Source organism: Cetorhinus maximus, chromosome 20 (genome assembly GCF_964194155.1).
Source record: "Cetorhinus maximus chromosome 20, sCetMax3.hap1.1, whole genome shotgun sequence".
NCBI classification, from domain to species: domain Eukaryota; kingdom Metazoa; phylum Chordata; class Chondrichthyes; order Lamniformes; family Cetorhinidae; genus Cetorhinus; species Cetorhinus maximus.
In genome coordinates, this window is record NC_135898.1 from 7065354 (window position 1) to 7080909 (window position 15556).

General features: G+C 46.0%; 1 protein-coding gene across 1 annotated transcript; it reads left to right on the top strand.

Annotated features, from left to right (window-relative positions):
• The first annotated feature begins 294 nt into the window (after window positions 1–294).
• LOC144694741 (matrix metalloproteinase-21-like) lies at window positions 295–14692 on the top strand. The gene is made up of 6 exons (XM_078565314.1): window positions 295–1015; window positions 2698–2837; window positions 9145–9286; window positions 10252–10509; window positions 13074–13246; window positions 14161–14692. Exons 1-6 carry the CDS (start codon window positions 295–297, stop codon window positions 14455–14457), a joined length of 1731 nt encoding a protein of 576 aa, XP_078421440.1. The 3' UTR covers window positions 14458–14692.
• The last annotated feature ends 864 nt before the right edge of the window (window positions 14693–15556 follow it).

Below are 15556 nucleotides of genomic sequence, written 5' to 3' on the forward strand. Positions count from 1 at the left end.
CCAGCACATGCAATGCAAAGGGCAGTGTTGTTGCACCATATTGCAAGTGGCCATTTCTGGCCAAGACCCACTCAAACCCAAGGTCCCAAAGATTAACAATGAGCCACATCCAATCTCTTTGCTCAGGCCTTCATTTGAAAAGCTGCAATGGTTCAAGAAGGCAGCTCACCACCACCTTCTCAAGGGCAATTAGGGATGGGCAATAAATGCTGGCCTAGCCAGCGAAGCCCATATCCCATGAACAAATAAAAAAAAAAGACATTTCAGCAGAAGTTTGGAACCTGCTATCTTTCAATGCTCACCAACTTTGCCTTTCTATTCTATCAGAAATTCCTTGCCAGGTATGGATGGACAAAGCCTGTTAACTGGGAGGACATCTCGCACCAAGATGCAGCAGTATCCACTGAAGATCCAGCCCCTCCGGACTTGATGAGTCTCATCAAAGAAGACTTGGAAGTCTCAAACCAGATGGATCCTGCAACAAACCAAGTCACAGAAAGTCCAGCTTTTATCCAGGCTTTGAAAGCATTCCAAGAATCAAATGGACTAGCAGTAACTGGCATCCTTGACCCGCCTACAAGAGAGGCAATGAACACACCCAGATGTGGGGTGCCAGATCGGAAATCCATTCCTCATGTTCAGCTATCCCTCAACGCGACACTGTCTATGAATGGCACGGACAAGACCAACCAGACGTCTGAGACAAAAGTCAATGTGACAAGAAGTGGTCTTGTGCGCAAGAAGCGATTTCTGCACCGTCTCTTTCATGGTCGGAAGTCAAGAGGGAGGAGAAGGGAGGTTGCAGATGGCAATGTCTCTGGCCTGGCCTTTGGCAAACGGAAACTCAAATGGCGTTTGCTTAGCGAGGGTTACAGCTCTCAGTTGTCGGTTCTTGAGCAGAGAGTTGCCATTCGACTTGCTTTCAGGCTGTGGAGTGAGGTCACACCAATAGACTTCGAAGAGGATCTGAGATCATCAGTCTCAGTCATGGATATCACCCTAGCGTTCGGAACAGGTAACAATGTGAGCAGAGATAAAAACAGAGACTGCTGCAAATGATCAGCAGGTCTGGCACTGTCTGTGGAGAGAGGAACAGGGTTAACGTTTCAGGTCGGTGACCTCTCATCAGAACTGAGGAAAGTTAGAAATGGGAGCAAGTGGAAGTGGGGAGGGTGGGGCGAAGAACGAAGGGGAAGGCCAGTGAGAGGGTGGAAGACAGGAGAAGATTAAATGAGGATAGGATTCATGGTGCAAGGTCACTGGGGGTGGGAATGGGACAAGTGAAGAAACAAAATGTGCGTCTGGATGAGGATAGCTGTTGCCCACAAGAGAAAAAACAAGAGTAAAATCCAAACCTGCAATGCTCAAGGAAGCAAAATGGGGGCAGAGGTTACAGGCTGAAATTGTTGAATCGAAAAGGCTGTGAAATCCTTCCCCCTTTCACATGCTTAAAACCTTTCTAACTATTCCACTTCAGCTGAGAGGTCATCGACCTGAAACTTTAACTGTTTCTCCCTCCACAGACGCTGTCCAGCATCTTCTGTTTTTATTTCAGATTTCCAGCATCTGTAATATTTTGCCTTTGTTTTGAAGAGGTCACCAGACTGTCTCCAATCCAGTACTTACATTCAGTGATCACCAGACTGAGCAGCACTGTGCGTTACAAACATATAGACATGCACTCATTCCACAAGTGTCATGAGCAAGAGCTAAATGCTGCTCTTTGAAAACACAGTGAAGGTTCCCATGACTGCTCAACACCAGCCACTGAATGCCCAGCTTCCAATTTTACTGGACGCTTGTGATCGTTGAGTTTTTACATTGTTGATATCACTTTCCAGGAATTAACCTCAGTGTTACAGACTGGAGTTGACACAACTGATCACAATTTCTATTTTGACAGCTGCTGATTTTTCTGAGTCACAGCACATTCACAGGGATCTTCGTTTACATCATTCGGAATCTGGATTTGTGGAGACCATCTTAACTATTTCGTCCCAGAATGTGAATATGGGGGCTGGAATGAAAATAAAAAATGGGAGAGCAATGAGAGGAATGTGGGCTTTTCCAATGCATGCTCAGTGTGTGAGGCTGCTAATGAGGCTGAGAAATGTGGATTTCTATAGCACTTTTGAACACAAAATTCAAGGCTGACATTTCAGTGCAATTCAGTACTGAGGGAGTGCTGCACTGCCCAAGGTGGCACATTAGACAGGCTCCATCTGGCCACTGGGGTGGATGTAGAAGATCCTGTTTTCCAGGGGAGGGAAGTTATCCCTGGTGTCCAATATTTACCCCCCCCCCAATCAACATTACAGAAACAGATGACCCAATCACAAACACATTACTGTTTGTGGGAGCTTTCTGCGCACAAATTGGCTGTCATGTTTCCTATTACAACAGTGACCACACTTCCCAAGTGCTTCACTGGCTGTGAAGTGTTTGGAGATGCCTGGCGGTTTTGAAAAGCGTGCAAAAAAAATGCAAGTCTTCCTTTTTCTCTTTCATTCCCTTTGGGCGCTCCAATGTTCTGTCCAGCCAATGGAGTGTAGTCACTGTGGTCATGTGGAAGATCTTATTCGACTGTGTCCAAAATGTCGCACTATAATGTAGGCATGAAGACAAGCTTCTGCCACAAAAAAAACTCAATAAAAACCAAGCTCAGCAAGCTGAATCACATCTTCACTTTTTCCTCAGGGCACCATTTAGGCTGTTCACAGGCATTTGATGGAGCTGGGCAGGAGGTGGCACACTCTTGGCAGAATGGAGCCATTCACTTTGATGATGATGAACATTTCACCACAGCAAACAGTAACCAGGGAATCAGCCTGCTGAGGGTAAGCAACAGGGGAGGAGATGATCCAAAAAGCAAGGCTGTTAAGACATGGCAGTGCAAAGGGAGCACCTTGAACGAGAGCAGCAAAAGCATACTCAGCAGGAGCTGCAGCCCATGGCGCAGAAGCATTAGGTTGGAGAGGAGAAGGTTGCAGTCTGAGTGGAGTAGTCTAATTTCAGTCAGAGAACTAGAACTCATGTGAACTAGCTACCATTCTCGAGCTACCGACTCCATCTCTCTCCCTGGCAACAGTCTGAGATTAAGCCACTCTAATCACTACTTTGGTGTCACATTTAACCCGGAGATGAGCTTCTGACCTCATATCAAAGCTATCACTACGACGGCCAATTTCCACCTCCCTAACATCGCTCACCATTGCCCCTGTCTCAGCTGCTGAAACCCTCATTCATGCCTTTGTTACCTTCTGACTTGACTATTCCAGTACACTCCTGCCTAGTCTCCCATATTCTACCCTCCCTAAACTTCAGAGCAACCAAAATGCTGCTGCCCATGTCTTACCTCGCACCAAGTCCAATTCTCCTATCACCCCTTGACCTACACTGGCTCCCGATCAAGCAATGTCTTGACTTCAAAATTCTCATCCTTGTTTTCAAATCCCTCCACCTCTCCCTATCTCTGTAATTTCCTACTGTTCAACCCTCTGGGATATCTGCGCTCCTCCAATTCTGGCGTCTGGTGCATTCCCAGTTTTCATGGTTCCACTATTGCTGGCCATGCCTTCAGTTGCCTACGCTCTAAGCTCTGGAATTCCCTCCCTAAGCCTCTTTACCTCACTTTTTTTCCTTTAAGACACTTCTTCAAACCTACCTGTTTGACCAGGATTTTGGTCATCTGACCTAGTATCTCCTTTGCTTTAGAGTGCTCCTATGAGGCATGCTGGGATGTCTGATTAAATTAAAGGCGCTGTATAAATGTAAGTTGTTGTAAAAGAACATGAGAAATAGGAGCCGGGGTAGACCATATGGCTCCTTGAGCCTGCTCTGCCATTCAACACAAACATGGCTGATCTTGGGCTTCAACTCCGCTTTCACGCATGTTCCCCATATCCCTCGATTCCCCGAGAGATGTTGGCCTTTATTGCAAGGGGGTTTGAGTACAAGAATAATGAAGCCTACGTACAGTTTTGTGAGATAAAATCTGGAATACTATGTGCAGTTTTGGTCTCCACATTTAAGAAAGGATATACTTGAATTGGAGGTGGACAGTGAATGTTCACTAAATTGGTCCTGGGATGAGGGGGTAGTCCTATGATGGGAGGCTGAGTAAATTGGGCTTATATCCTCTGGAGTTTAGAAGCATGAGAGGCAATCTCACTGAAACCTACAAGATTCAGAAGGGGTTTGACAGGGTGGATGCTGAGAGATTGTTCCCACTGGTTGGAGAATCTAAAACATGGGGGCACAGTCTCAGGAAAATGGGCCGATCTTAGGACTGAGATGAGAAGAAATTTCTTCATTCGGAGCATTGTGAATCTCTGGAATTCTCCACCCAAGAGGTTTGTGGATGCCCCATCATTGAATACATTTAAGGCTGGGATAGACAGACGTTTGGTCTCAGGGAATTAAGGGATATGGAGAGCGGGCGGGAAAATGGAGTTGAAGTTGAAGATCAGCCATGATGGTATTGAATGGTGGAACAGGCTCAACAGGCCGTGTGGTCTACTCCTGCTCCTATTTCTTATGTCGATCAAAAATTTAAACATACTCAATGGTGGAGCATCCACAACACTTTGGGGTAGAGATTTCCAAAGATTCCTCCGCTTTGAGTGAAAAAAATTCTCATCTCAGTCCTAAATGTTTGAACCTTTAGGTTGGAACACATTGTGGAGCTGGCATGTAGAAACAAGATGAAAGCAGCCAGGGTTCCCTCTCTGATCACTTTCCAATGAGCTGTGATTGAGTGTGAACATGTGGTGAGCTTTAAATCAGGTATGATCAACTCCCCCAGCCTCACAAAGATCAAACAACATGAATAAAGAATGATGACTTGGGTCAACTACTTCAGGGGGCAGGCTTTTGTAGACCTGTCCTTATTTACCCTTCACCCAACATCACTTAATCAGATTATCTGGTCATTATCTCATTGCTGTTTGTGGGAGCTTGCTGTGCACAAACTGGCTGCCACTTTTCCTGTATTAGAAAAGGACTATACTTCAAAAGTACTTCATTGACTATAAAGTGCCTTCGAATGTTCGATGAGATCTCGGAGGTGTGACAGAAATGCCACTCTTGCTTTAACAGCTACCCTACGGTATGAACTTTAAAAAATTTATTGTTTCATGGGACGCAAGGGCAGCATTTATTGCCCATCCCTAGTTGCCCTTGAGAAGGTGGGGGTGAGCTGCCTTCTTGAACTGCTGCTGTCCCTGTGGTGGAGGTACATCTACAGTGCTGTTAGGGAGGGAGTTCCAGGATTTTGACCCAGTGACATTGAAGGAACGGTGATATATTTCCAAGTCAGAATGGTGAATGACTTGGAGGGGAACTTGCAAGTGGTGGTGTTCCCATGTGTCTACTGCCCTTGTCCTTCTAGGCGGTAGTGGTTGTGGGTTTGGAAGGTGGTGTCGAAGGAACCTTGGTGAATTCCTGCAGTGCATCTTATAGATGGTATACACTGCTGCTACTGTGCGTCAGTGGTGGAGGGATTGAAATGTTTTTGGATGGGGTGCCAGTCAAGCGGGCTGCTTTGTCCTGGATGGTGTTGAGCTTCTTGAGTGTTGTGGAAGTTGTACTCATCCAGTCAAGTGGGGAGTATTCCATCACACTCCTGACTTGTGCCTTGTAGATGGTGGACAGGCTTTGGGGAATCAGGAGGTGAGTAACTTGCTGCATGATTCCCAGCCTCTGACCTGCTCTTGTAGCCACAGTGTTTATCTGGCTAGTCCAGTTCAGTTTCTGGTCAATGGTAACCCCTAGGATGTTAATAGTGGGGGATTCAGTGATGGTAATGCTATTGAATGTCAAGGGGAGATGGTTAGATTCTATCTTGTTGGAGATGTTTTACTGGGCTTGTGCTCAAGTGTAAAGGAAGATTTCAGCTGAAAACACAAACCTGGCCTTTCAAACTCAGATTACTAAAGCTGCTGCAGCTTTCCATCCCCCCCCTGATTTACTGTCAGGTATAGAGCAGGTCAATCACGACCAGAATGCAAATCGTGGTTACAGGAAGGTACAAACCCAAAATCCACAAACGGAACTGTCCTGGCAGACCGATCGTGTCAGCCTGTTCCTGCCCCACGGAACTCATTTCTCGTTATCTTGATTCCCTTCTCTCTCCCCTTGTCCAGTCCCTTCCCACCTACATCCATGATTCCTCTGACACCTTACGTCACATCAACAATTTCCAGTTCCCTGGCCCCAACCGCCTCCTCTTCACCATGGACGTCCAATCCCTCTACACCTCCATCCCCCACCGGGATGGTCTGAGGGCCCTTAGCTTCTTCCTTGAACAGAGGCCCGAACAATCCCCATCCACCACTACTCTCCTCCGTCTGGCTGAACTTGTTCTCACACTGAACAATTTCTCCTTTAACTCCTCTCACTTTCTCCAAATAAAAGGTGTGGCTATGGGTACCCGCATGGGCCCCAGCTATGCCTGTCTCTTTATGGGGTATGTGGAACATTCCTTGTTCCAGTCCTACTCCGGCCCCCTCCCACAACTCTTTCTCCGGTACATCGATGATTACTTCGGTGCTGCTTCATGCTCTCGTCGGGACCTGGAAAAATTTATTAATTTTTCTTCCAATCTCCACCCCTCCATCATTTTCACATGGTCCGTCTCTGACACTTCTCTTCCCTTCCTTGACCTCTCTGTCTCAATTTCTGATGATAGACTGTCCACCAATATCCATTACAAGCCTACCGACTCCCACAGCTACCTCGACTACAGCTCCTCACACCCTGCTTCCTGTAAGGACTCCATCCCATTCTCTCAGTTCCTTCGCCTCAGTCGCATCTGTTCTGATGACGCTACCTTCAAAAACAGTTCCTCTGACATGTCCTCCTTCTTCCTTAACCGAGGTTTTCCACCCACGGTCGCTGACAGGGCCCTCAACCGTGTCTGGCCCATCTCCCGCGCATCCACCCTCACGCCTTCTCCTCCCTCCCAGAAACATGATAGGGTCCCCCTTGTCCTCACTTATCACCCCACCAGCCTCTGCATTCAAAGGATCATCCTCCGCCATTTCCGCCAACTCCAGCATGATGCCACCACCAAACACATCTTCCCTTCACCCCCCCTGGCAGCATTCCGTAGGGATCGTTCCCTCCGGGACACTCTGGTCCACTCCTCCATCACCCCCTACTCCTCAACCCCCACCTATGGCACCTCCCCATGCCCACGCAGAAGATGCAACACCTGCCCCTTCACTTCCTCTCTCCTCACCGTCCAAGGGCCCAAACGTTCCTTTCAAGTGAAGCAGCATTTCACTTGCCTTTCCCCTAACTTAGTCTACTGCATTCGTTGCTCCCAATGCGGTCTCCTCTACATTGGAGAGACCAAACGCAAACTGGGCGACCGCTTTGCAGAACACCTGCGGTCTGTCCGCAAGAAAGACCCAAACCTCCCTGTCGCTTGCCATTTTAACATGCCACCCTGCTCTCTTGCCCACATGTCTGTCCTTGGTTTGCTGCATTGTTCCAGTGAAGCCCAACGCAAACTGGAGGAACAGCACCTCATCTTCCGACTAGGCACTTTACAGCCTTCCGGGCTGAATATTGAATTCAACAACTTTAGATCTTAAACTCCCCCTCCCCCCATCCCCACCCCGTTTCCTCCCCCTCCCTTTTGTTTTTTCAATAATTTATATAGATTTTTCTTTTCCCACCTATTTTCATTATTTTTAAATCTACAACTAATACCTTGTCAATCTTTCCACCCCACCCCCACTAGAGCTGTACCTTGAGTGTCCTGCCATCCATTCTTAATTAGCACTTCTCTTAGATAATATCACCACCTTCAACACCTCTTTGATCCTTTTGTCTGTGACATCTTTTGATTATCTGCTCCTATCACTGCTTGCTTGTCCCTACAACCACCCCACCCTCAACTTCTCTCCCCCCGCCCCCCACCTTAAACCAGCTTATATTTCACCCCTCTCCTAACTATACTTCAGTTCTGTTGAAGGGTCGTGTAGACCCGAAAAATCGACTCTTTTCTTCTCCACCGATGCTGCCAGACCTGCTGAGTTTTTCCAGGTAATTCTGTTTTTGTTTTGGATTTCCAGCATCCGCAGTAGTTTTTAGTTTTTTGTTTTTACCTAAGGTACAAAGCCTCTTTGAAAGTGGCAGGACGAGTTGGTAAATGTGTCAAAACTTTTGCTTTTGTAATCCAAGCCCCTGTTTATAAAGACAAGAAGATAGGAGATATTTTTTTTTCCAATGTAAGATATGTTCATCATGCACGAGTGTGTCCAAGTGGGCACCGCACTGTCAGAAAGGTGTCAAGGGCTTGGACAGGGTATTGGAATACAGGACAAATATCCTTCATCTGTACATCCAAAAACTGAACTTTTTTTGTGTGGCTATGCAGTTAATTTGTATGTTGATAAAGCAGCATAACATCATTCAACAGGTGAAATAAGTGTTAACAGGTTAGAACTAGGGCATGAGAAAGCTGACAAATGGAGAAACAACCGAATATTTGTCAACTATAGGAGCCTCAGCTTAGGCAATTGTGATGCAGGTCATCTTCGACCTCTCGTAGAGATGGTAGATCCGAAAATATCTGAATACTGAAATGCAATCGGTTTCAGATAAAGGATACCCAGGCTGTCATAGCAGGGATGGGGGACTTCAGTTATATGCACAGACTGGAGAAGCTGGGGTTGTTCTCTTTGTAAGAGAGAAAGTCCAGGAGAGATTCAGTAGAGGAGTTCAAAATGGTGAGGGGCTTGGATAGAGTAAATAGGGAGAAACTTTCCCCAGTAGCAGGTTGGCCATCAAAGGGCACAGGATTCAAGTTATTGGCAAGAGAATCAAAGACGAGAGGGAGGGTATTGTTTTTTTTTTAACAGTATAAATGCAATGAGGCTGATGATCTGGAATGCCCTGCCTGAAAGCAGATTCAATGCCAGATTCCAAAAGGCAACTCTCGAATTATTTAACAAAACATTTGCAGCATTGTCATCAAGAATTGGGGCATGGAAGTAATTACCTGGTTCTTGGAGAGCTCGCACAGGCTCATTGGGCCGAATGGCCTCCCTCTGTGCTGTGTGATTCTATAAGGCTAAGCTCAAGTTCCCAAAGTTACATGGAATAACCACGCCTGTGCTTTTTCCTCACTTTTAGGTGGCTGTGCATGAGGTAGGACATGTCCTGGGCTTGCCTCATATATATGGCAGGGGGTCAATAATGCAGCCCAACTACAGTGCGGTGGGCAGAGGCACAGAGCTGGACTGGACAGATAGAAAAGCCATTCAACAGCTGTACGGTAAGAATTGCAGCTGTACGTCTTGAAAGCTGTCCAGGCACAGGACGCCTGGTTCTAAATTGTTTTTTTTGAAACATTCATTCTCAGTATTCTGGCAGGGTTGGTGTCCACTGTCCATCTGTGGTGTCCCTCGAAGGTGGCACTGAGCCCCCTCCCTGATCCACTGCTGTCCACGTGGTGAAGGTGCTCCCTCCCACGGGCAGGGAGACTGCAGGGTGCACGACATGGACAGGAGCTTGGATGGGATGGTGATGAGGTAAACTCGAAACATTAGAAAGATGCTTCCTGAGACAGTCAAAGGAAGCACATCCTGTGAGACTGTGGTTACACAGCTTGTGATTCTCTGACAATTAAAATTCACAGGCATGGCCTGAGGAACTGTGGTTTCCTAAGATTTGCTCGTCTTTCTTTATTAATTGATGAGATGTGATCTTTGCTGGCTGGGCCAGCATTTATTGCCCCTTGAGAAGGTGGTGGTGAGCTGCCTTCTTGAACCGCTGCAGTCCCTGTGGTGTAGGTACACACACAGTGCTGTTAGGGAGGGAGTTCCAGGATTTTGAGCCAGCATCTCTCCTCACTGGGAGCCCCAAATCACATCACTGCCACACTTGTTTCCAGCCTGCCGGCACTGGTACTTGCTGGGCTTCGGATTAGTACAAACTGGGAGCAAATGTCTTTGAAACTGCTAAGTTGGTTGAAGGTGTCTTTCAGGAAGTGGGTGAATGAGTATGTGTGGGTCAAGCAGATGTGGGAGAGAAGTTCCTAAATGTAGCCTTATGAGTTCAAGTCTACAGATCACAAGTTACAGAATTAAACCACCTTACGATTTCTCTACATGAAGCTAGACGGGCAACCTGAAAAGAAAAGAGCCCTTACCTTTCACTGGGGCGTGTCCTCCAAGCACTCCTGCTTCCTTTATTGATTAAGTTTTCATAATGTGGGTTTGTTCTTCTCTTCCTGGACAGGGGTCTGCGAGGGACCATTTGACACAGTCTTTGATTGGGTCCGAAGGGAGAGGGGTCCGGATGGCAGGCTGGTCATCAGTTTCAACACGTACTTCTTCCGAGACGGTTGGTACTGGATGTACGAGAACCGCAACAACCGCACTCGTTACGGAGACCCCCTGCCAATCTGTTCTGGCTGGCATGGCATTCCCACAGCAGGAATCGATGCCTTTGTCCACGTCTGCACCTGGTCAAAAGATGCTGCTTACTTCTTCAAAGGTAGTAGACAATCTAGGCAACAGCACAGGAACGGAAGATTTCCGCTCGTTACTGAATGGAAAATCTGCCACAAACCAACACAACCAGACAGCGTTTTTAAACCTACTTTTTGTTTTCCAAAAAGTACTTTAAAAAACTTGCTTGATCTATTTAAGAGCAGTAACTTTGTGCGGTTCGGTTAATTATTGGTGAAAATGATTGTCAGGAAAGAAAAAAACACTTTTAATCAGTTGTGATTCCACGATCTGTGTGTAATCTGATTTAAAATGACTTCAAATGCATCTAGGTTATCACAGAATGGCCAGGGTACAGGAAGCCATTCAGCCCCTCAATGTCTGCACTGGCTCTCCGAATGAACGATTCACCTCGTGCCTTCTCCTCATCACCCTGCACATTCTTCCTTTGCAGATAACAGTCTGAAATTGCCTTTCAAATGCTTCAACTAAACCTGTCTCCGCCGCACTCTCGGGCAGTGTAGTCCAGACCTTAGCCACTCGCTGTGTGAAAAAGTTATATTGGGGGGATAGTAGTCAGTTTCTTAGTAAATGGAAAACAAAGCGCTTCAAACCTTTTCAAATGGGCCAATTCACGCCCGTGTGCCTAAATTTTCAGCCTCCGAAACCAATGTGCAGAACCTTGCCATGGTAATGAATTCACAATATTGGGACCATGGCCAGTTTTGTGGGTGGGGCTGGCACTGAACTCCGCATGTTCTTTAAATTCGTGCAAAGGGCCGAAGAAGCTGGGCTTGCGCCGGATGCAAATTTGTGGTTAAAATTCTGCCATCTTTTGCTGTTACACCAATTTCCGGTGGATGAACCAGCATAACCGAGGGGGAAACTCAATCCATCAGGGCAGGGGAGAAAAATAAAGATATTCTGGGGAATGGTGACCAACTGGTTCTGAATGACTCAGTGGAGAGTAAGTGTGGAAATTTAGGGATTGGTTAGTCGATTTTTTTGCACTCAAGTTGAAGAACACGAGTGGTCCTTTTAACTTGGCTGTCTGCACACCGAGCTGGATAGCCTACGCTTGCCCCCTTGGTAGACATTGGTCATAAAGCCGCATTGCTGCAGTATAATGTTACAGTTTCCTCCTCTAGCCAGAATGAGATTGACGATTTATAGTTGAGCCATTTGTGATGAAGGGGTTGTTGGCGTTGGCGGGTGCTGGTAAAGCAAGAGAAAGAAAAGGTTCACACTATTAAATTGAGCTTGGGTAGTCTGATAGAGAGAAATTTTCTGCTGATCACTAATGGGTTGACACTGTCTACAACACCATATCTTCATCCCCTTCCCCAGCACACCCACCACCCACTCCCCCCACCCTGCTAGACCCACCCAAGTTTGTTCTCCAGTTGGGGGCAATATTGATTACCTTCACGGCAAGTACAAATGGCCATTCAGTCAATCACAGTGTGGGATTGACTCACCTGCAACAGGCTGAACCTGGAGTTGGGGACAAGTGAGTGAACCATTTGGGTTTTTGTAGCAATCTTGCAACTTTCTTGGTCATTGTTCCAACTTTAATCCACCAACTGGTCTGTTCTGTTATTGCATATTTACAGTGGAGAGTAAAGGTCTGGAGAGAACCCCATACAAAATCCTTACATGTTGTGACCTATCTCTAGACTGCCCTTAGCTCCAGGTCATGTGCCTTCTTACATCTTCATGTGGGTGGTACTGTACTCAATGTCCTATTAACGTTTAGGTACCAGATCCTTCTGCTACACCAACTACCCATTTTATTGAAATCAGCTTCCCAACTTGCCGGGGTCGGAGAACACATGGGCCAGGCTTTTACAGCTCCTCCTGCCTGGTGGGATATTCCAGTCCCACCCAACTGAATGGAGACTTAAATGGCTCGCCTCATCCCAGCCATGATCTCTGCGTCGCTCATCCTGTCGCAGTAGTGTGTCTGGAGAGGTTAACAGACTGGTGCGTCAGGTTCCCTTCTCAAACACCAGCTGGGCTGCTGAATGATAAAATCCCACATTAAAATGAGAGAATGGGGCTTTGGCTTAATTGTATCTGAATCACACTGCGGACATTGAGTGTATGATCTGACATTGTGAATGACTGACATGAGTGAAACTCCCTTCTTTTCAATCAAAAAGAAGTCGAATATAATGAGGGAATGTTAGAAATCTAGTGATAGGTCCTGACAGCTGAAGCTAGTGCAGGAACAAGAAGCAGACTATGAAATGATCACTGAGTGTGTGAAGAGGGAGGAGACACATCTCCCAGACCTAGGGGGACACTGGGAGGCAAAGAGTACATCAGTTCCCTATTTCCTGTGGTAAAGACAGCACCTTTCACAAATTCTCTACGTGTCTGAAACTGGGAAACAAAGAGTTCAGAAGCTCACTCCACACAGACACCTCATGGCCAGAGCCTGCACCATCACAAAGTGATGTGGCCAATCAGAATGGGGAATGCTGACAGTGGTTGCCAGAAAAGCCTGACCAAAAAAACAATAAGAAGCAGCAGCAAGCACCAAGTGTGTCCCTATTCAAGCTAGTTTTACATGTCGATAGAAATAACGTTATTCCATTTGTCTAATAGGCACTCAGTACTGGAGATATGACAACTTAAATGACCGTGCATACACCGAGGATCCACGTGGTGTCAGATATCCCAAACTCATCTCCAGTGGATTCCCTGGTATTTCTGGTCCGATTAATGCAGCCTTCTTCGACAGACGTGACCAGTGCATCTACTTCTTCAAGGAAAGCATGGCGAGTGTTTCTTTTCCTGTCCCATTTGTGCCTCTCATTCTCTGTTTCTCCATCGAGGTCAGTGACCATGTTGCCTTTTTTCTCCACCATGCCATCCCCAGAGCTGGCTGTTTGCTGCATTAAAAAGAAAACTAGCCTGTCCTAGGTAGACATTTCTGTGTCACACTTGTGGCTGAGTAATTATTTGAGAGAAATAAGTATTGTTGTATTTAGCATATGCTTAGCACAAACTTTGCCATGCAAGAGCTTTCCAGCTGACCCACTTCTCCATCCATCAAACTGCAGCATTCCATGTCTGAATGGATAGGGAGTTTGTCAGAGTGTGGCAATGGAAACTATTCAAAAGGAAGTATGAATCAGAAATGTGAATCCCAAAGCTCTGACCAACAGAAAACAACTCAGAATACATTTTCCACTTCCTATCAGTTGCTGCCACTAACTAAATGTAGAAGCAGGTTACACAACTCCTCCAATGTGCCATTTTGTATTAGCTTTCTGCACTCCAACTCAAACCATTTCCAGTCTGCAGAGGAAGGGTGCATATCGCACTGGGACTTGTGTTGATGCATCCAAAGTGGCCGTTCAAGTAGGACGCCAGGACTTGCTGTTTGAAGGAGGCAATGATGAAAGAACTGAGCATTGCCAGTACTGAAAACTGCAGTAACAGCAAAGATGAAGAATTGTTCATATGAAAGAATTGAAATAAAATGAAATACTAAGTTTTAAACTCAACCTATGGTTACTCAGAGAGAAATTTTATGAATAAAGGGGTTGCTTAATTATAGCAATTATATGCAAAGATTCATTTATCTAAATGCACCGTTGCTGAACGTGGGCTTGCTATTAGTTTTCAGCTTGACTATTTCCTTCATGGAAGTCTTTGCAAATCACTATTAAACTTTGGTCCTCAACAGGTTACAGCATTTAACGTCAACACCAACCTGAGGCTTCCTGGATATCCTAAGAGGATCATCAACGTCTTCCCACCCCTGGTCCCTGGAGACCATCCGATGAGCAACCTGGATGCGGTCTACTTTTCCTACACTCATAGAGCCATCTTCTTCTTCAAAGGCATCTACTTCTGGAGGGTGACCAACAGGCGTGACAGGGTCGCCAACCACAGCATACCCTACAACGGCCTGCACCCCAAGCGCAAGGTCAATGAGCAGTGGCTGGATATCTGCAATGTGCACCCCTCCACCATGACATGAGGCCACAGAATATACTCTTTGAAAGATCGAGAAGATAAAGTCAGAGAAGGTCTGATCGGGCGAGGAGAGACAGACTGAACAGAGAAAACACCAGGCTGAACTTCTTACCTTTTCACTCCCCAGTGACCCAGAGCAGAGAAGGGATTTATTTTCTGGATCGCCCTGAGCTCTGCCTACTCTAGAACATCAAGCATCTGTAATGTGAACTGCGTGCTTATCTGGATGTACAGAACTTCGGATCTGCCACAGAGCAACAGTGTTTTTTTTAAGATGAGCACGTTCGCTGGAGATGTTACTTGTCAAATATCGCAATAACGTTCAGCAGTAATTGTCTAGTCTGACATTTCTTCACCCTTTATTTCCCCAGCAATGTTTCAACTGTATATTTTTGAGTTTCAGATGTGTTAGAGTCCATTTTCACTGCTAGAAGGTCAAGTGTACAATTCATTGTGTAACTGTCAACTGATTGCATATTTAGCCTTCATAGAATATTTTGTTTTTAATCATTTTTACTCTCGTGATTTTTCAATGTTAGTGAGGACGTTGTAATTTCATAACAGTATATTTCACAAGTGAAGAATGAAGTGGACTCTATGATGCACATGAACAGGATGCTGTGCTGTGTCAGTGTCACTTCAGCTTTACTCACAGTGCTTTTATGTAGTAAATTTCTATGCTTGTCTAGTTGAAACCTATTACTACTGAGGAGTGGGACACTTGGACCTTGGACACACGCCCATCATGAGAAACAACATGTTCAAATGAGAGTGAAAACTTCTGAAATTCTGCCTTGATCCCAACAATCTCACTCCCTCTAATCTATTCACACTGCAACAGTGTTCAGTGTACAAATGACAAGAGATCTTAGTTAGACGCAAGCTCGAGGTACATAGAGAGCCTAACAACATGCACAACTTCAGCCACGTTTAACGCCAGAGCAGTGATAGCTTTTCCTGTCCCAGAATCCTGGCCAACGTTCTTCCCTCAAATAACAACACTGTCAAAACCCGGCTATCTGAGTATTCATTGGTTTGCTGTTTGTGTGATTTTCCTGTGTGCAGCTCAGCTGCCTGCCTAACTGTGACTGCCTTATCAAAAG

Coding starts and splice junctions, on each gene's coding strand:
- LOC144694741 (XM_078565314.1), top strand. CDS start 295: ATGCTCACCAACTTTGCCTTTCTATTCTATCAGAAATTCCTTGCCAGG. Junction 2,838..9,144: donor AGGGAATCAGCCTGCTGAGG/GTAAGCAACAGG, acceptor CCTCACTTTTAG/GTGGCTGTGCATGAGGTAGG. Junction 13,247..14,160: donor ACTTCTTCAAGGAAAGCATG/GCGAGTGTTTCT, acceptor GGTCCTCAACAG/GTTACAGCATTTAACGTCAA.